The 19,406-nt window shown below is 37.5% G+C and overlaps 1 protein-coding gene across 4 annotated transcripts in view; it reads right to left on the bottom strand.

The window, feature by feature from the left end:
* Positions 1-19,406, bottom strand: part of Tusc3 (tumor suppressor candidate 3) — a 169,715-nt gene that overhangs the window by 91,486 nt on the left and 58,823 nt on the right. For all 4 annotated transcript variants that reach the window (XR_009374832.1, XM_059244216.1, XM_059244217.1 and 1 more), the window contains exons 3-4: positions 4,971-5,088; positions 715-855 (exon numbers count right to left, since the gene is read on the bottom strand). Coding sequence is in view for 3 of the 4 variants with exons in the window: in XM_059244216.1 (XP_059100199.1) it covers positions 715-855; positions 4,971-5,088 (259 nt within the window). In the remaining variant the exon portion in view is untranslated. The remainder of the gene's footprint in view (positions 1-714; positions 856-4,970; positions 5,089-19,406) is intronic.

Below are 19,406 nucleotides of genomic sequence, written 5' to 3'. Positions count from 1 at the left end.
ATTTGTTTCCAACTTTTTCCATTAAAAGGAGTGTTAAAATTTTCCAGGGCTAAGAATCTGAATCATCCTTAAGTTCCAATTCCTAGAAGTGGCACTGTTAAGTTAAATTGCATAAGATAGACATAGGACACATGCTGGTTGAATGGTTAGACCAACTGCCAGTCTCAAGAACAATACATGGTAGCAGGTGTTTTCTACAGCCCTAAATCTTGCTCTATTTATAGAAAAGATTCATTATTTCCATTTTACTTCTTGCTTCTTAATGAGAATTTCTTTGTTTGCTAATATTAAACTATTTTCATTGTATTCTCCATTCTCTGAAATTATACTGTACCTAGCTAATATACTTTTTAGTGATTGTTTACAATATCGATTAATCATTATGCAGCAATGCATCTGAATCAACTATTAGTTCAACTACCAGTTACAGCTGCCAAGTCCAGGTTTCATGGGCTGGGAACGTAGCTGAATGGCAGAATACATACTCAGATATTCGGACTACACAGGTCCAGGATTCAACCCGTCATGGCAAAAACACAGTTTTCTTTAAGCAAGGTAAAGTAAAAAAAAGCCACAGATGAACTAAAAAAATAAAAACCCTGCTGCTTCATTACAACAGTCTAGCAAACGAAGCTAATCAACATAACATATATAAGTGTATGCATGACACACACTGTCACACAGACGGATTTACTATAGTGAATAAAAACATACATGAACATCTGTTCTGTCTGCAATCCATTTTGCTAGCTGTTCAGCTGCAAATCCAATTCGTTGAAGGTCAAAAGTATCAGCTCTCTTGGGTCTGCCTTTTGAAGGAAAATGCATGAACGTGGGAGCTGAGTTCATGTTGAGCTGTAAAGCAAGTGATAAAATGCCAATTATAACAACACCCCAATATTCTATATTATTCATCCAACATTTTATGTTTTCATCTGAATTACTAAAAGAAACAGTTTATTAGGAAAATCTGCAAGGCTCTCTGGAGCTTAATTTCTACTTTTCTTCATCTTGATGCACTATTAAGTGAAGCAGGATGGCTGAATTTGCTGCCTAACTGTCACTTTTAACGTACTATTCATATCCCCAGTTTGGTATTGACTAGTTTTTTATTCTTTGTCTCTCTAGACGTTTAAGATTAAAATGGTGCAAAATGCCTGGAAGAGCAGACAATGATACTGTGACCTGTCAGCACGTGGACCATTCCACTTCTCCAGCAGTTCCTGCAACCGTGCAAGAGTGGGGGGGGGGGGGGGGACACGTTAAGGCACTGATTCCAATGACATTACAAGTACATCGAATTTCTTGTTAAAATTCAAAGATTATTCTTTGTTAGTTGATGGCTAATAACAACAGAAACAAGTACTTTTTTTTATAAACAACTTAAATATATCAGAGATGAGAAAAATGCCTGGCACAGTCATGTTCTGTTCAACTTCTTAATAATTTGTCTTAAAATAACTAAAGCAAAACTCTTCTAAAGAAAATGTCTCCTCATAAAATATACAAAAGAGGACACTGCTATAGTCTTGTGTTTATTAAAAATATGTTCAAACATAATAGAATAATTTGACAGAAGAGCTAACTCTAATATCAATATATTAAATTTCTGTATCTGAGGGTTATATTAAAAAGACCTTAAGGTAAAAGGCAAAGAGATTCATTCAATGAGAATGAAAATCAAAATCAAGGAACTTGTTGGATGGCAGAGGGCAACAGGTGAAGGTATCACCGAAAGTTTGGCTGCCAAGGATGATAATGTTTACAGTCATGGCAAACCAGCTCCTGGCCCATAAACGAATGCTACCTGTAGCTGTGTATTCACACGATAGCCTCCAAATAACTACAGAGACTTAACAGCTTAGCAAAGAAAATCGGAACTCTCCAAAGCAATATATCCGTATCAAATACTTCTCATCTGAACTACTGCAAATGCCATCAAGTGCTCATTATTCACCTCCACATTACTATAATGCTCCAGGTACAGGGAATGCTTGGTCTCTATTTGCCCTGCTTTCTATTTATTCCCTCAACACACACACACACACACACACACACACACACACACACACACACACACACACCACTCATGTTAAATTTCAACTGTCACTGTAGAAGTGGGACCTTCATGAGGTAATGAGGCCAGGAGAGCTCTACCCTCACAGGAAGGATGGACACCTGCAGAAAAGGCTGAGTTTCCCTCTTCATTCCTCCCTGCTCTCTCTCCTCCCACAGCTACAGAGGGAGCTCTCCATATGCTGACACTGTTATATTCGTCTCTGTACATTGGGTTCACTTTAAACTCCCCAGTCTGAGTTATTCTTACACTGCACATTCTAAGACAGCATTTAGGTAATTGAACTTTCCTAAAAGATACTCGGAGATTACATTTTTGCTGTTTCTTTTCTTGGTATTCATTTGTTTAGCCTAACTTTCTATTCTTCTGCACAATTTAGATAAAAAATAATGTAGTGTGAGGATGACAAATGTATGCCGATACTATTATTAATTACTAATACAATAGCAATTATTTAATAAACACATATTTCAGGAACACAACTAAGCATTCTCACACATTAATATCTCATTCTAGTAATCCCAAATGTTATTTTTCCTGTCTACATACAGAGACAGAGCACAGTAAAATGGTGAAATCTTCGAGTCACTCAACTATGAAGAGGTAAAGCTATAACGTGAGCTCACATCTTCTGACCCCATGTCCCACCATTACCACTATAGCACAATTTCTCAGAACTCTTCTCTTGAAAACAACTCCACAGTAACTGTTTAATACATAATCTTAATGGAAATTTTGAAAAAGTTCATTATAAAACTAAATTATAAAACCAGTTCTTATAATATGGTAAAAACCTGACAAATTCCAACATACCACAACATATATCACACAACACACATACCATTAATACATTGTGTATGTCTCATATATGTATATATGGACATACACTGCATATGTCTCATGGGTATACATATGTCACACAGGAATCTTCTCTGAAGTGAAATAATGCCTCCTGGAGAATAGAGAGAGGCTTGTGAGACCTGAGCAGTAAACAACCTTAAAAGCCTGGAGAACTGAAACTCAAAGGATTCCCAAGAGCCCTCCAGAAGGTTATAAAAGCAGAAAGCAACTGTGGCAGACAGGCTCTGGAGCTGTCTGCAGGAGACTGTCCAGCCTGTTGAACTGCCTGCAACTCATGTAAAGAGCTCTAAGTTTGCAGCTTTCATGTATCATCACTGACCCGGGATGTCCCTGCAAGGCAGCCGTGTGCCTGCAAGGAAACCCTCAAACATGCTCCTAAGCAACCCCAATAAACACCTGGTTCCCACGTCTTGTGTAGAATCCTTATCTTGGTCTGTTATCAGTTCCCTAACTGGGGAGCAGATGTTCATTTTCATTTCTCCCCCAAAAGTCTCACACGTAGGATGATGCAAAGTGTGTTTGTGTGCCAGGACTCTATCTTATTCCCCAGCTCAACAGATGATTACTCTAGACAAGCGGTAATCATGGAGACAATGATTTCTGTTCCGGAGTGGTTCCTATATGAAGACTCAGAGTTCAGTGCTGGTAAAAGAAGTACTCATGAGGACACAGCTGTGACAGCACCACCAGTGGTGACCAGCATCCTCATGCCCCAACACAAAGCCCTGTCCTCTCAGAAGACTTCCATTTGAGTTCTTTACAAGTCTGTATGTGCTGTTGTAACACAACAGGTGACTTAAAGTAAGTTTATTTTCTGAAATTTCTAGGGTTTAAAGTGCACAACTGAGGTTGAATGGTGAGGTTGGATTTCTAAGGAAGCTTCTCTTCCTAGCTTACAAGAGACCGACTTATTCTTGGGTTTATCATGGCCTGACTCTGAGCACATGCCCTCCTGGTATTCCTTCCTCTTAAGAAGGTATCAGTCCTACTGGATTGATGACTCATCCTCGGGAGTTCTTTAATGTTCTCTCTTACAAATATGGTCACAGGTGGTTTTTAGCTTCAACACTGATCGAGATCTAGGCTATAACAGACAGAAAACACTTCTGACAAATATGGAATATTTTACACATAAAATTCTATCTGCTGAAGTAGAAAATAAGTAACCGGGCAAAGAGCTAAGTGGCAAAGCTCATGCTACAGAAGTATGAGGACCTCAGCTCAGATCACTTGCACCTGGATACAGGACTGCATATCCGTAGCCCCAGCACTGAAGCTGGGATAGAGACAGGTCAATGCCATGAGCCAGCTGGCCAGCTAACCAAGCTGAATTTGCAATACTCAGGGTCAGTGAAAAACTCTATCTCAAAAACAAACAGGATCAGGAAGATGTCTCACCACATAAACCAGGCAACGTGAGTTCAACCTCCCTCCCCTCAAAAAAGTGTAACAGTGAAAACGGAAAACCAATTTCCCAAAGTTGTCCTCTGAAAATGATATGCAATTTATGGCATGTACACCAACACATGTACCATGCATATATGTACACAAAATAACAATAAATAAGATGGAGAGCAAAAAGAAAACACTCAGAGTGAACTTTTTGCTTTCATATACACGTTTACTCTCATCCACATATGCACACACACGCATATACACAACACACACATAAACAAAAATAAGTAGGTTGCATGTATACAATATGAAATGTCATAAGCCTGTGTAAAATACAACCTAACCACTATATATCATAGTAAGATTAATGAACAAGTATGGTCACTGTATGCTAAAAAGCACATGTCTTCTAAATAGAAATGAAAGTGCTTTTACTACAATAAGAAAGGCAAAAACTATATAATGAGGGGATCAGCAGTCTCCAAATATGAACTCTGCTTCAACCATGTCACAAAATTTACTGTCACTACATACTATACTTACTTACTCAGTGAGGTGCATTTTACCTGGCCATCAAAAATGTATCAAAAATAACCAACTCAGTTATGCATTTCAAAATAACATATAGACTTTTTACCTGTTGAAAAACATCAGTCCCTTCATCATAGTCCACCATTCCAAAAAACAGTTTGTTGCAGAAAGCAGATGAGTAACGCCAGGAATTAGCCAGGATTTGATATTCTTCATTAGCCTGCCTGGAACAGATAATGGGCAAAGCAAAAATATTTGAGTATGCAGTGAACAGAGCCATCAATGGAACAAGTAATTCTGGAGCAGAGTTAACCAATTACTGAATGGACTATCATCTCATTAATCCTTGTACAAACTGCAAACTAAACTGTTGTACAACATAACAAGATCAACAAATACTTTTTAAAGGGAAGAAGTACATCAAACTACAAGTTTATGGTTCATAAACAGTGTAACTACAATACAGCCCCACTTACTCATGTGCATGCAACTGAATTCCTTTTTTTTTTTAAACCAATCTATACACAGCTAATAGACTAAATTATTTATAGTGTAGGCTATAAATGCTTCTAAATATGGCAACACTAATGAGGGCTGGACATGTCGAAGTAGAAGTTAAGAAGGGAAGGAATTGGGGTGTTCACTAAATTGTTGTATAGAAATCAGATAATCCAGAAACATCATCTATATTTAAGAGACAGGAAACAAATGATGTTATTTGTATTGTTAGAGTTCATCAAATAGAACTTAAAGATCATAACTATTCTAATGATAAGATGAGCTGAATCTTTACATTTCACAGCAAGAAACTTAAAAGATCAATTTAGTGTCTGAATATTATAATAGTCAGACACATGGGGCCATCAAATCCTAAGAAACACAGGGAGTAACAGTAACAGGCTCTGGCTGAATGTCTGCAAACAGCTGATATGGGACCCATAACATTAAAGGGATGACACTGTGATCATATAAAAACAAACTGCATAATTCAAGTATTTTGTTAAAAAACATTTTGCTATAAAAATCAAACCTAGGAAATGTAAAATCATTAAGAACTGACTGGCATCCTTGTGATAATGAGATACATAAAATGAAAATGCACCATTATAAAATAAAATAAAGAATAAAATCATATTTTAGGGTTTTCAGCATCTGTGTATATAACACCTTATGATGAAACATCCTAAAACAAGGATTCAGTATTTCTTTTTCTAATAATGTTTAAGTAGATCTAGGCATACCATTCTATTAAATATGCATGTATGGACTCATAATTCAATCCACAAATCCACATGAATTGCAAAACAATGTGCAGATGACAAATGCAAAGTCCCTGACTTCAAGAAGCTTCCTTTCTAGGGAGGAAGCTATTATACAAACACAAGCTATCAGATAATTTCTAGTTCTCTCAAGAGTTTTTAATGAGTATGTGTTTAAAAAAAAAACAAAACAACGAATCAAAGGTGAATTGTCTTTGCCTTTAAGTTCTGTACTCCACTGTCATTCCACTTTTCTAGAGTAGTGTTCTAATAATCACTCTGTAATTCCATTACAAAATCCTCCACACAAGATCCTCCACACCACAACCATACCCATACCATGGCTCTAGCAGCATACCACATTTGGTCTACTTCATGAACATATTATGGCCACTTTTAAAACATGCATTAAATATTTTGATTAGAATTCTCTCTCTTCCTTCAAAAGTCAGTACAAAACCTGCCACTTCTTTTGAAAGGCACTTCCAAGTCTACACTTGTAATGCATGCTGATGCCACTGTCTGCAACAGAAACCCTCGACAAAAGCTCAGAGGGATTTATTGGATGTACATTAGCCGTTCTACTTGGGAGTACTGACTGTCCGATGGCTAGAACCTGTACTTTTATTAAGTTTTGCTGTTAGCAATGATGAATAATAATAATACACTTTCATCCCCGATCACTATATCATAAATACTTTAAAATGAATTTTCTGCATTAGAGATTCTCAGTTCTGGGATTTATTTAGAGTATTTCACTATTTAGGGGCTCTGGGGGAAGACATTGAACTATTTATCTACTCCACTATAAATAATATAATTATTCTCATTTAGACTGGTTTCACTGAATAACTTGATTCATTTCATTATTATAAAACATAACTATACAGTGGATTGGAGGAAAGGACAATGTGGTAACAGCAGAGATCTCACGGCTCAAGCCATCTTGTTACAAATCAACTCCGAGTTGTACCATCTTCAATAGAGCAAACCACCAACAGGTAACACTAGTAGGGCTAAAGCAATGCATACTAGTTGGCGAATGCAAACTATTTATGACTCTTACCATTATAATGAATAAATCATTGCGAGATACAAAAATAATGTCAGTTTTATAGGCAAATGTAGAATTTAAAACATAAATATATTTATATTCAGCATTTTAAGTAGATGCTGCAGTAAGAGAGAAATGGCTGACACTGTCTACCTGAGGAGGCCTCCTTAAAATAACATGCAATGATAACACATAAATAAGAAACAATGTGGCTTAGACCTGCATACATTAGATGGGGAAAATAGACTAGATCCAAAGTGACTGGAAATATCCAGAAAAAAACAAACAAACAAACAAAAAAACCAGTCTGTCTAAATGATTAAAATTATGAGTCAGACTAAGAGGGAAAGGCAGGGATAACAAATACAAAGGAGCTACTCTCAAATGTTTCCTGCGTTAACAGAATCTGGGCTTCTTCCTATCAACCAATAAGGAAAGGAAAGACTAAAAGAGAAGTGGGATCGTGGCTTCATTCTGTCACAGTGAACAGCTCAGGGGGTTTTGAAAGAAGTACAGTTTGTAAATCAGCATCTGGGCTGTGTCTGAAAACCATGTCTGAGGGTGAGTGACATGATGATACAGGTCTGGAGCCCCTTGGAAATGCCAATGATGGTCAAGTTGGGAAAACACAGGTTACTAAAATATTATATAATCTTGGGACCTATTTTGTACATACTCTTCTTGGAAATATAGATGGCCAGAACACCCAACTAAAAGGTCTGTACATCCTTATATTGAAGACTTCATACACAGTAGAATCACCTGGGAGAGAATCTGAATGAGTGATTACCTGGGAAGTATGGCCTGGAGACATGCCTGGGAGGGTTTTCATAACTGAGCTAATGAAGATGGGAAGACTCATCCTCAGTGTGAGCAGCACTGTCTCCTGGACTGAACACTGAGCTGTATGCAAAGGGGAGTGTCTTAATATGGGAGTCCACAGAGCTTTCCTGGTGAGATCTGAGCTTGCTTTACCAGTAGGGCTGCATAAGAGGATGACTGGACCACTGGCTGGGGTACCAGATGTTTGGAAGGGTCTGCATTTGGCTGTATCTAGCAAGGGGGAGGTCTTTTGCCTCGCCCCTTGGCATTGCTATAAGCCCTTTTTAATAAAGTTCTGGGCCATTGGGTATTGACCCAGGTCCTCCTGAAGCTATCCTGAGTTTCTGTCTTTTTTTCCTTCTTCTCGGCTAGGCCTATCATTCTATCTATCATTCCTTAGTCCTCTCTCCTCCTCATAAAACCCTGTAGAAGGTGGGAGCAAGTCCCCCACATCTTAGTCACTGTTCTATTGCTATGAGGAAACTCTATAACTAAGCAACTTATAGATGAAAGCATTTGAGGTCCTGCTTAGTTTCAAAGGGTTAATCGATCGTCATGGTAGAAGGAGACAGGTCACGGCACAGGAGCAGTAACTGAGAACTTCACATCCAGTCCTCAAGCAACAGGAAGGGACAACGGGAGGGAAACTGGGCCTAGTAGGATGGGGTTTTGAAGACTCAAGCTAACCCCCTGTGACACACCTCCTCTAACAAGGCCACACCTCCTAATCCTTCCCATAGAGTTCACTAACTAGGTTCTAAGCATGAAAGCACATGAGCCTATGGGGGCCATTCTCATTCAAACGACCACAGGGAGTGAGTTCTGCATGGCACGCAGGTATTCATTCATTTAACTACTTTCTGCTTTTGACTTTGACACAAACTGACCAGCTGCTTCAAGATCATGCTGTCTTGAAATCCTCACAATGACAGACTACAGCCTCAGATTGTACACTGACCCTTTCTGGCTTATTGTGTTGTCAGGTCATTTTATCACAGCAATAGGAGAAAATATTAAGACAATCCCTCAGAAATATTTCTAATTTGAGTAAGAGATTCCACGAAAGCCAAAAGCAAATTACAATTTCTGAACTCAAATACAAAACTTTGAGCAAAGGTATTATTGGCAAAGTAAATGAGCTTTTCCCTATTTGGGTGTACTGCGTAACAACAGGACCAATGAACAATTTTATCTCTAAAACAAAACGAAAAATAATAAAATATGCTTAAAAATATGTACTATTAATGCTATATATTCAAAATTCAAGTAATTTATCAGAAATAAACGTGTGCAATAATGTAAAACCAATTATCCTCTATTTCCACTAATATTCTAACTTCTTAACAGGGAATTAAATCCAATAACAACAAAAAAGAAAAAGAAATCTAGTGGAACCTAGCGCGTTTATCAGTTTAGGCTAAAAGAACACACAAATTATTAGTGTTTTATTAGCACACTCAGACTTCATTGCTATTCAAAATTCAAAGTGAAAACCACAAATACCAAGAGCACACAAATAAATAACTACACATTTAACAGAATCATCGGGTGGGGAGGGGTTCACAGAAAAATGAACATTGCAACCTTAGGAACGGAGGGAACAATATGAATTGTTCTAATATACTCATATGGAGCCTGAAGAGGGCAGTCAAGCTGCATGAGAAGGATCTAGCAGTGTTAAGTCATAACTGCAGGGCACTGTTCTGTTAAATCTCTTGTATTAAATCTCTTCCATTTTTTTATTAGAGAACAGGAAAAAAATCATTTAATTCAAATGCTATAACTTTTTACATTATACTCTTTTTTAAAAGGTTATGTAAAACTAAAAAGGATTATTAACTCATCTATAGTTCTATATATTTTATATTTCCCAAGATGAATGTAATTTTCATCTTTAAAGCATTTTAAGGAATGTTTAAGTAGTTTCTCCTCATAACATTATTCAAATTTCCTATCATATAATAGCTTCACATTAAGAGTATATGTCATTATAGTTATGCACTTATGATGAATTACATATACATAAACATATATTACATAGTTATTTCAAAGTATGTGTTAGAACCTCAAATAATTTCAACAGACAGTGATTTGCATCCACTTGACATAAGCCAACTTGCCTATTAAAAAAGCTTCTGTATTACGGATGTGCAGAATAAAAAAAACCCAAAACACTAAATGGCATCTTTCAAAGCTTGTAACTGTTTTGCTGGCCGAGCTAAACTGGTTAGTGTGTTAGGCTTTTTCTCACTAAACCCAATATAACCACGTTAAGGGAGTATTTACTCTCTGGCTCACAGTTTCCAAGGTTTTAGTCCATCACAGGTTGATTACACATTACTTTGGGCCTAAGGGCAAGAAGAATAAGACAACGGCAGAAGCAGATGAAGAGGTTATTCACCTCAAGATGGCCAGCACCAGTGTACAGAAAGAGGAGACAAGACAAGAAATATTTCTAACGCCAAACTCTAAGTGGCATATTTTCTCCAATCAGGTTCACCTGCTATTATTATCCCACCAACTACTTATACAAAGTTTGAATGCAGCAACGGGTTTATCCATTCATGAAATCACAGCTCACAATCCAATCACTTTCCCAGAGTCAAGCTCTAAACACTGCTTGCATGAGACTACACGGGTCTTTTTTTTTTTTTTTTGAGACATGTCAAATCATAAAGGTTTACATGTCATTGACATAGTCAATGACAACTCCTCAGTTCTTGTATATCCACATTGTCTCCCTTTATCAAAATAGTGATTTTGATCCAAATACAACCATATCTTAAATCAGAAATGTTTAAGAATATAAAGTACACATAAATATAAATAGTACAAACAGCTGAGTAACATAGAAATGCTTAAATATGGATACCAAGATAAGTATCATACAGATAGCAAAGAAACAAAATGATATACCACTTGTTCACTGAGCAATCTTTTTAAAACCCATCTGCATAATTCAGAGGAAGTTTATATTATATATAAAGTGAAAATAATAATGAAGATAAAAAATAACTAAATCAACAGATAAGTTAATTTGATGTCTGAAAAAAGTAAGAAATACTTCCTTGTCTCAAGATACTCCAATACCTTCTAATAAACAAAATTTAAATTAAGGATAGAAAATAATCAGTGAACGAGTTAAAAATATTGCAAATTTTCTTTATGATAACATACCCACTGTGATTGTTAATCTTATCCACTTCAGTACATGGCAAGATGCTTAAATAGCCAGTAAACACACTTCCGGATGAGTCTGTGATGGTATTTCCATAAACATGCTTACAGGAAAGATCCAACCAGGCTTGGTAGCACACATCTTTAATCCCAGCACTTTGGAAACAGAAATAGGTGGTGCACCAGGAATTCCAGGGCAGCCTGGTCTACACTATGAGTTCTAGGACACCTAAGTCTACATAGTGAGACCCTGCCTCAAGAAACAAACAAAAAGGAGGGAAAACCCACCCTGAACATGAGTTCTATTATCCTGCAGACTGGGAACCAGAACAGAGTAGAAGGGAAAAAGTACAAAGCTCACTAGCAGATCATCCCTGCCCTCTGCATCCCCTGCCACCCCGATAAGAGATGCTCTGCTTTGCCACATTCTCTCATTGGTCAAAGTACAGTTTTCCTCATATAAGTTACTTTTCTCAGGTATTTGTCACCTAGACAAACAGGCTAGCTAGCACTTGAAGAGTAAAGCCAACTGTGGCATGGTTATTGCTAAGTTTTTTTTAGCCAACTTTATGGTGAGAATTGTCAAAAACACCTTCCAAAGATTTCTTGCGTTTGATTATTGATATGAATCTGTCTGCTTTTGCTTTAGGGGATGCGTGGATACACATACTGAGTTTATTCCTGTTCATAGTGAACAGAAACTAAACAACTTATCTGTGTTTCACAGTTAGGAATAAATGGAACGAGCCAGGTCTCAATCTCAATCGGCGAGATGTTTATAACTACATCTTTGGCTATGAAGATACAAATATGTTCTCAATTCTCAAAATTACTCTTAGCCCTCATCAGAAATCAAAAATTTTCACTGCAGGTGCATTAAACCTGTGTCATGTTAAGTCAGTCTTTCTAATAATGTGTTTTGGAATGCATGTGTGTATATGTATATGAATATTTATACCAATTTTCCAAATATTATTTATGCACATACAAGTATCAAGAGAGTAGTACAAAAGAATGCTTGGAGAGAGGGAGGCTTTTACATGATCCAGTCTAGATTGTAGTCTCAGAGATCAAAGTTTGGTCTGTGTTAAAAACAAAATCACTGTGCAGAAGTACAAGTTACTGAAAACACAAAACTGGAACACTAACACCTACCAAGTGTAGAGAGAGTAGTCACATACTGCACGCAGCATTGGAACTCTCAAGATCTGAACTTGAGTACAAGCCTTACAATTCATGATGTACAAATCTAGAAATGTGGTAGACATTTTATTTCCCTGTTTTTGCATGACAATATGAGTAATTCCTCCCTCAAGGTTTGCTAAAGGGTGAAAGAAAGCATGCAGCATGGCAAATTCCTAGCGAAGTGACAAAGGGTTATATAAACCTCTTTGTGTCCATCAATGACCTTCTTCAACAGTTACTTCTCCTCTCACTCTCTGCACCAAATCCAGAAGTCTCCTTTAATTTCCCTCCATACACTAGCCTGATTAATGACAGGAGTATTTCAACATGCTCTTCCCTGCTTCTCCTAAACTTAGAGGCACATGTGACACAACATGCACACTAGCAACATGTCAAATAACCCAATCCAACAGGCAAGAGAACATGAGCATGGCGTGTTCATTTCCAGACAGTCTGTACATCTGATTAACTCATGGATCCCCTTCCAAAATAGGGTTTCTCAATATTCCAATTAATAAGTAAGAGAAGGTCTTGCCGTTGATCTCTCTAATTTTCTTTCCTGGTATTTATGAGCTTAGGTAAGTATCAGTTTAAGAAACATGTACTTGTCAAATGTCCAGAATTTCAAGTCTGTTCTGAGATGGAGAGCTACATTCAGATGCGTCTGTTCATGGTTATCATCCCGGTATCCAGCTAAATACCTTACCTAACAACTGTCAATGTTGTTAAAAGACAAACTATAAATTCAGCAGAAGAATTTTGCAGTAACACCAAACTCCACAGTGGTTACTACTAAGTTTATAAATGTCACCAATATCAGCTCTCATTCATTTCATTTAATAAATTTCTACTAGGCACACAAGTACATATAAAACCTTGAACTTCAAGCCATAGTTCTCACCCTTATCATCACATCATAATCTTTCCATGTCTTTATACAAAGTGCTTTCATATTTCTGTTCAGATTTTAAGTTTATTTCCAAAGAATAAAGCTATAAGTAGAAAATTACATATCACTGTAAAATGAAAGTCAACAAATAATTCCTTCAAAATGACTATTCTACAAAATCAGCAAATAAAATGATTTATGGTGGTAAAGAAAATGCTATACACATCGTATATGACTTACTCTCAAAGGTAAAGGGGGACAAAGATAGGGAATTAAAAGTAAGCAGCATTTTTCAGTTCAAATTCAAAAGAACTTCTTGGTGATGTGGGTGACTGATGGGATGCAGAAAAGTTCAGTATAGGACAGTCTGTGACCTGAGAGACTCCAGAACTCTAGTTATGGGACACAGTGAAAGAACACTTCAGCACTGCACTCACAGCCGCTCAGCAGTGTGTGTGTGTGTGTGTGTGTGTGTGTGTGTGTGTGTGTATGTGTGACTTACAGAAGTGTAGAGACACAAGAGGCCAAACTGAGAGATAAATACAAAAGCAGTCTGAACACAGCTGATCTAGAAGTTGTATTTTAGCAGCACTTGAGAATTACTCTGTGCTTCCCAGGGTTAAGTCCTGTAATCTTGAGAAGGTCAGACCCACAGTTGTTGCTTTGGAAAATTAAAGATCATACATTTCAAACTGGGTGTGGTGGTGCACGCCTTTAATCCCAGCACTAGGGAGGCAGAGACAGGAGGATCTCTGTGTGTTTGAGGCCAGCCTGTTCTACAAAGCAAGTTCCAGGACAGCCAGAACTACACAGGGAAACCCTGATCATACATTTCATTTGCCATGCTGTCCTGGACACCATCTATCATGTGACCTCATGTGGCACTGGTGGAACAGCAGGATCTGGTTCAGGGACATGAGACACAGTGAAGCTTGCTTTCCTCCTAAGATCGATGGCGCAGATGAAGATGACCAGCTTTAGAGGATCCAGAGTCTGAGCAGGGACATGCCATTGCATCAGGAAATGAGTGGGAGAAGCAAGGGGCTTGGGTGGTGAGAACACAAGCCCCGGTCCTGCTGATCACCCTGCACTCAGCAGTGTGCTGGCTCATCCATCACGTGGGCTCCTCCTTATGCTTCAAAACTCTTTTCCTTCTCCATCTGCTCTTCCTTCTCCCATCCTTCTCTTTCTCTCCACACCTTTCTTTATAATTCTTTAATATTATTTAAAATTTTGCTTTACCTCTTCCATTCTACCTTTAATTCATCCCAATTTTTAAATTCCACTTTTAAAACTTTTTGGTTTAGAGCCGGTCAGACGGCATCACCAGGGAGGTGTTTGCAACCAATGCTGACAATCCAAATCTAGTTCCTAACCACAGTGGAAGCAGAGAACCATTTCCCATAAGCTGTCCTGTGATTTAAACTTGTGTGCTGTGGCATGTGTGTTCTTGCACCCTACACACACACACACACACACACACACACACACACACAAACATGTTAAACTTTTCTGGTTTATAGCACTTCTGCCCTTACTGTATTGGTTGTTTTCAGAGCTATGGAGAAACGGGGAACTTAGGTTTTCTCTATTTCTGGTTCATTTCAATTTGCTGCTGTTACTATACTGCTCCCCTGCTCCCCTTTCTCCCAACCTCCAAGGCTGCAACACCTAACTATGGAATACACTGTGCATTGTGCAGGCACTCCACTGATGCTCTACAATCCTAGCCCACCATAACCACTACTCTTTGCTCTACATACAGCTCACCTCTTCAGCACAAAGTTTAATTCAAAGAATGAATGACATTTTGATATTAGTAAAACTGAAAATACAAATAGACAGTACTATGATCCAAGTAAGCATGGCTAGACAGTTTTGAAAACCCATTCTTCATTCCTGAACACATATAGCAAAAACAGAGAGAAAACCAATAGTCTGGGGACAGTGCACTTGATTAAAAAACTAGATATGGTACAAACAAGTGAAAATGGTAATTAAAAAATACATATATATATTTTTTTTTCTCTCACAGTATCACTTAATTTCAGTATACATGTGTAGCTAGAGTTTTCCTGCCTGGCCCACGGTCAGGGCAAATCTCTCTCACCCTCCAGTCCCACAGCCACTCAGACCCGATCAAGTAAACACAGAGACTTATATTGGTTACAAACTGTATGGCCGTGGCAGGCTTCTTACTAACTGTTCTTACAGCTTAAATTAATCCATTTCTATTAATCTATACCTTGCCACATGGCTCGTGGCTTACCGGCATCTTCACATGCGGTTTGTCATGGTGGCGGCTGGCAGTGTCTCTCTCACCCAGCTTCCTGTTCTCTCAATTCTCCTCTCTGTTAGTCCCGCATAAACTTCCTGCCTGGCCACTGGCCAATCAGTGATTTATTTATTGACCAATCAGCAACACATTTGACATACAGACCATCCCGCAGCATACATGCATTGTGCAAAGTAACAGCCCTCACTAAAATAATGTTCACATGTTTATAATATACTCCAATTCATATTCACCTACTCTTTGATCCTCTTATCCATCTCCCTTCACTAACCCCTTTTATCTCCCACATTCCTACAGTCCCTAATTTACTTTGATTTCAGTTTATTTCCTTAAATGCCACCCACTCATGGCTAAAACATATAACATGTCTCCTTGTGAGCCTGGTGTATTTTACTTAACATGCTGAGTTCTAATTTTCCCCAGGTTCCAACAATTTCCTTGAGTTTACTTTCTCTAACTCTGGAACCACAAACCTGAATGAGCTCCTCTTCAATCTGCCTTAGTCATGCTGTTCTATCACAGCAACAGAGAAGTAACAAAGACAGTAATGAAGTATCTTCCCTCCAAACCCAGTTATCACTCTGGGATATATACGACAACAGAGAAAAGAAAACCTACTGGATGATACACAGACCAGAAGAGCATCACCTATAGTCAATCTCGACATTGGACTCCCAACAACCTACCATTATATGCCTCTTGACATGATGAGAATGGATGAATGACCTTTGAGAATGGATCAATGACCTTTGTCATTCTTACACTAAATAAATACCTAAATCTAACTGTAAAAAAACGGGAGTACATGCAACAAGATCTTGGATTCTTTTAAAAAAAAAAAAAAAAAAAAAAAAAAAGAAAGAAAGAAAAGAAAAGAAAAAGCATCAGTATCTTTAAAACAAAACAAAACAAAACAAAAACCATTTAACACGTGAGAATGACATAAAGGAAAAGAAACTAAGAGGTGTGGCAATCAAATACAGCAGACCAACACCGACTAGGTCAAAACAGACTAGAAAGAGGGCCTCGCACTGTGTTAGGACGGCTTCATCCTTCAAAGCTTTCTACCACATTTAGGCATGGCACTGACAGACTGCTCCAGTTCACAGACACCTCTGCTGATATCTGATTGAGGTTATTTGACCTTTACATGAAAGAGAAAAAAAAAAATCAAAAGTGGTAAATGTTACCCATTTGTAAAATATCCGTAAAGAGTAACACTGGTGTCAAATATTCTACTGTCCCAATTTCTTGTACGTTTGAAATTACAATAGAGTATGGATGAAAGATTAAAGCAAGACCTTACATGCAGGATTCAGGAAATAGAAAAGAGCTTAGGCAAATGAACAGTATCCCCTCTATCAGTATCTATCAGTGAAAGGCATGGCAACCAGTACAGGAGCTGACAAAGAAACTCAAGAATACCAATAGACTGAAATAACAACATGTGCCTTCAACGTAAAACTAAATTGCTGAACTAGCAACAACTCCGGCATCATTTCTACTATTAAATTAGTTAACATTTTGCCCCGAGTCTAAATATTTCTCATGTATCAACCAATATATGAGGCAGAAAATAAGTGAATGGAAGTGGAGTTTTCTAGTCTTTGACAAAGAGAAAGACCTTGTTCTAGGAGGTAAACAAATGAGTGAAACTTAAAAACTAAAGCCCTCAGAGATATGTTATTTAAGGAATAAAAAAAATGAGTAAGGGTTGAAGTCTCCAAATCATTCGTAAAGTAAGGTACTTACAATGGCTTCTAGATAACATGCCGGCATGAAGTCATTTATACATGCTTTTCATCTTAGCTGCCAACTTGAGAACCTAATCCTACAAGTGACTTCACACGAGTCAACAGAAGTCTGATGAGTTCTGCCCTGCATGGCTTTGGCTCAGTACACTAAACACTGGACCGTCAGGAGCTGCTGCTCCCTTAAAACAAAGCTTCCAGAACCATTTGTTTAGGAAGTGCTGGCTGATGCATCTAGACCAAAAGAGACTAATATCTTAGTGGGATATGCAAAGGCAAGACACAAGTCACAATTCACAGGGCAAGGACAATGATGAACATATGCACTTAAGAAAAGCATTACATTCTAATAGCTCTCAAGCCACAAATCCTCACCCTGGCAGGTATTAGCTATATGATTTCAGACAAATTAGATAACCTCTCAGCTTTAATGTCATAGATAAAAATGGATTTTATCAGATATACCTTTCATAATGAGAATAACAAGTGTGTATATATATATATATATATATATATATATATATATAAGTGTGTGTGTGTGTATAAAAAATAACACATAAGCACACGTTTGTGTTCATATGCGAATGCACACACACGTACATATATATATATAAAGTCATTTAACATCTAATCAAAATATATTTGTAATTTACTATGTTTTAGTTGAAATTCAATGCTACATTAACCTCTAGCATATCATCAGGATTTTGTTTATATATAAACTTTGCTTGAGTCTAAAATGAAAGTTTTTATTTTCCTTCGATTTAAAAAAAAAAATCTACTGATCCATAACAACCTTAAAAGAGGCTACTTTGTTCCTAGAAGAGAGTCAATTCTGGAGATGAGTAAATTTGTGCAAGAACACAGCTAAACAATTACGGGAATTTACTCTACAGTATAACTTAGCAAAGGAAGTTTGGAGTTAACACTTAAAGGAGGTGAGAATTGTACTGAATAGTCATAATTAGCAATTTCATTTGGCAAAGGTCTTTGACGTTAACCAGGAGGGAGGTGAGAATTGAATTTTGAAGTCTGAGAATAAACTGACTGAAGGAAGAGCAGGATAACTGATGAAGGGTTTAAAGGAAGCCAAAAGCTCAGTCACCAGCCTCTCTGCAAGCAACCATACATCTAAACAGGACTTGCAGCTACTAGAAACTTCTCTGCCTTAAACGGAAGAGAAAGGCAGCAAAGGCTAAAAATGACAAGCATGCATTTTTGAAAAATAACTAAGAACCTTTTGAAGCCTGTATAGAATTGTACAATATTACAATGGCAGTGTAGAAACCATCCAAAATTATGCCATAGGAAGAAACAGAAAATTTCATTCATGGAGGCAGGCATGGAGAGAAGTCACTGCTTAAAGAGTAACTTTCTCAAAGTGTCTCCCTTTGAGGTTCTTTATAATACAGGTATATACAATCAGGCATGAAGACACACACCTGTAATCCTAACACTACAGACTGCAAACTGAAGGCCAGTCAAGACCACACAGATAGTTTCACGTTAGCCGTTATCTACATACACAGTGAGCTACATACACACAACACACACACAACACACACATATAAATGGTGGCAAGAACAAACAGCTAGCAACGAACAAAAAACATGAACAGGTATTTCATCAAAGGTATCTCATAACAAACACAAAAAGATGTTCAAGATTAATATGCATAGAAGAAGGCAATCATCATCACCAGCCATCAGGAATGTTCAGAACAAGCTGAATATGCTTTATCTACAATGCTTGTTATATTAAGTGCTTTGGGTTTAGGATTATTTCAAATTTTTAAAATATATACATAGATATTGTAAAAACTTGGAAAGGGGAATCAAATCTACACATGAGATTCACTTGTTTCATAATATTTTGCGTACATCTGACACACATAACCTTCAGGTAATTTTGCAAAATAGTGTGCCTGCCTTTTGATTGTGGCCTAGCACAAACCCACTGATAAACTGCACAACATCTGCACTATGAAATTATTACTCAGTAATAAAAAGAACAAGCTGTTGATAAATTTAACAACTTGGGTGGCGTTTGAAGAAATTATGCTAACTAAAAAAGAAGGACTACAAAAGATTCTACAATGATTAAATTTCC

Source organism: Peromyscus eremicus, chromosome 17 (assembly GCF_949786415.1).
Source record: "Peromyscus eremicus chromosome 17, PerEre_H2_v1, whole genome shotgun sequence".
Taxonomy (NCBI): Eukaryota; Metazoa; Chordata; class Mammalia; order Rodentia; family Cricetidae; genus Peromyscus; species Peromyscus eremicus.
This window is presented reverse-complemented; position numbering and strand designations above follow the sequence as displayed.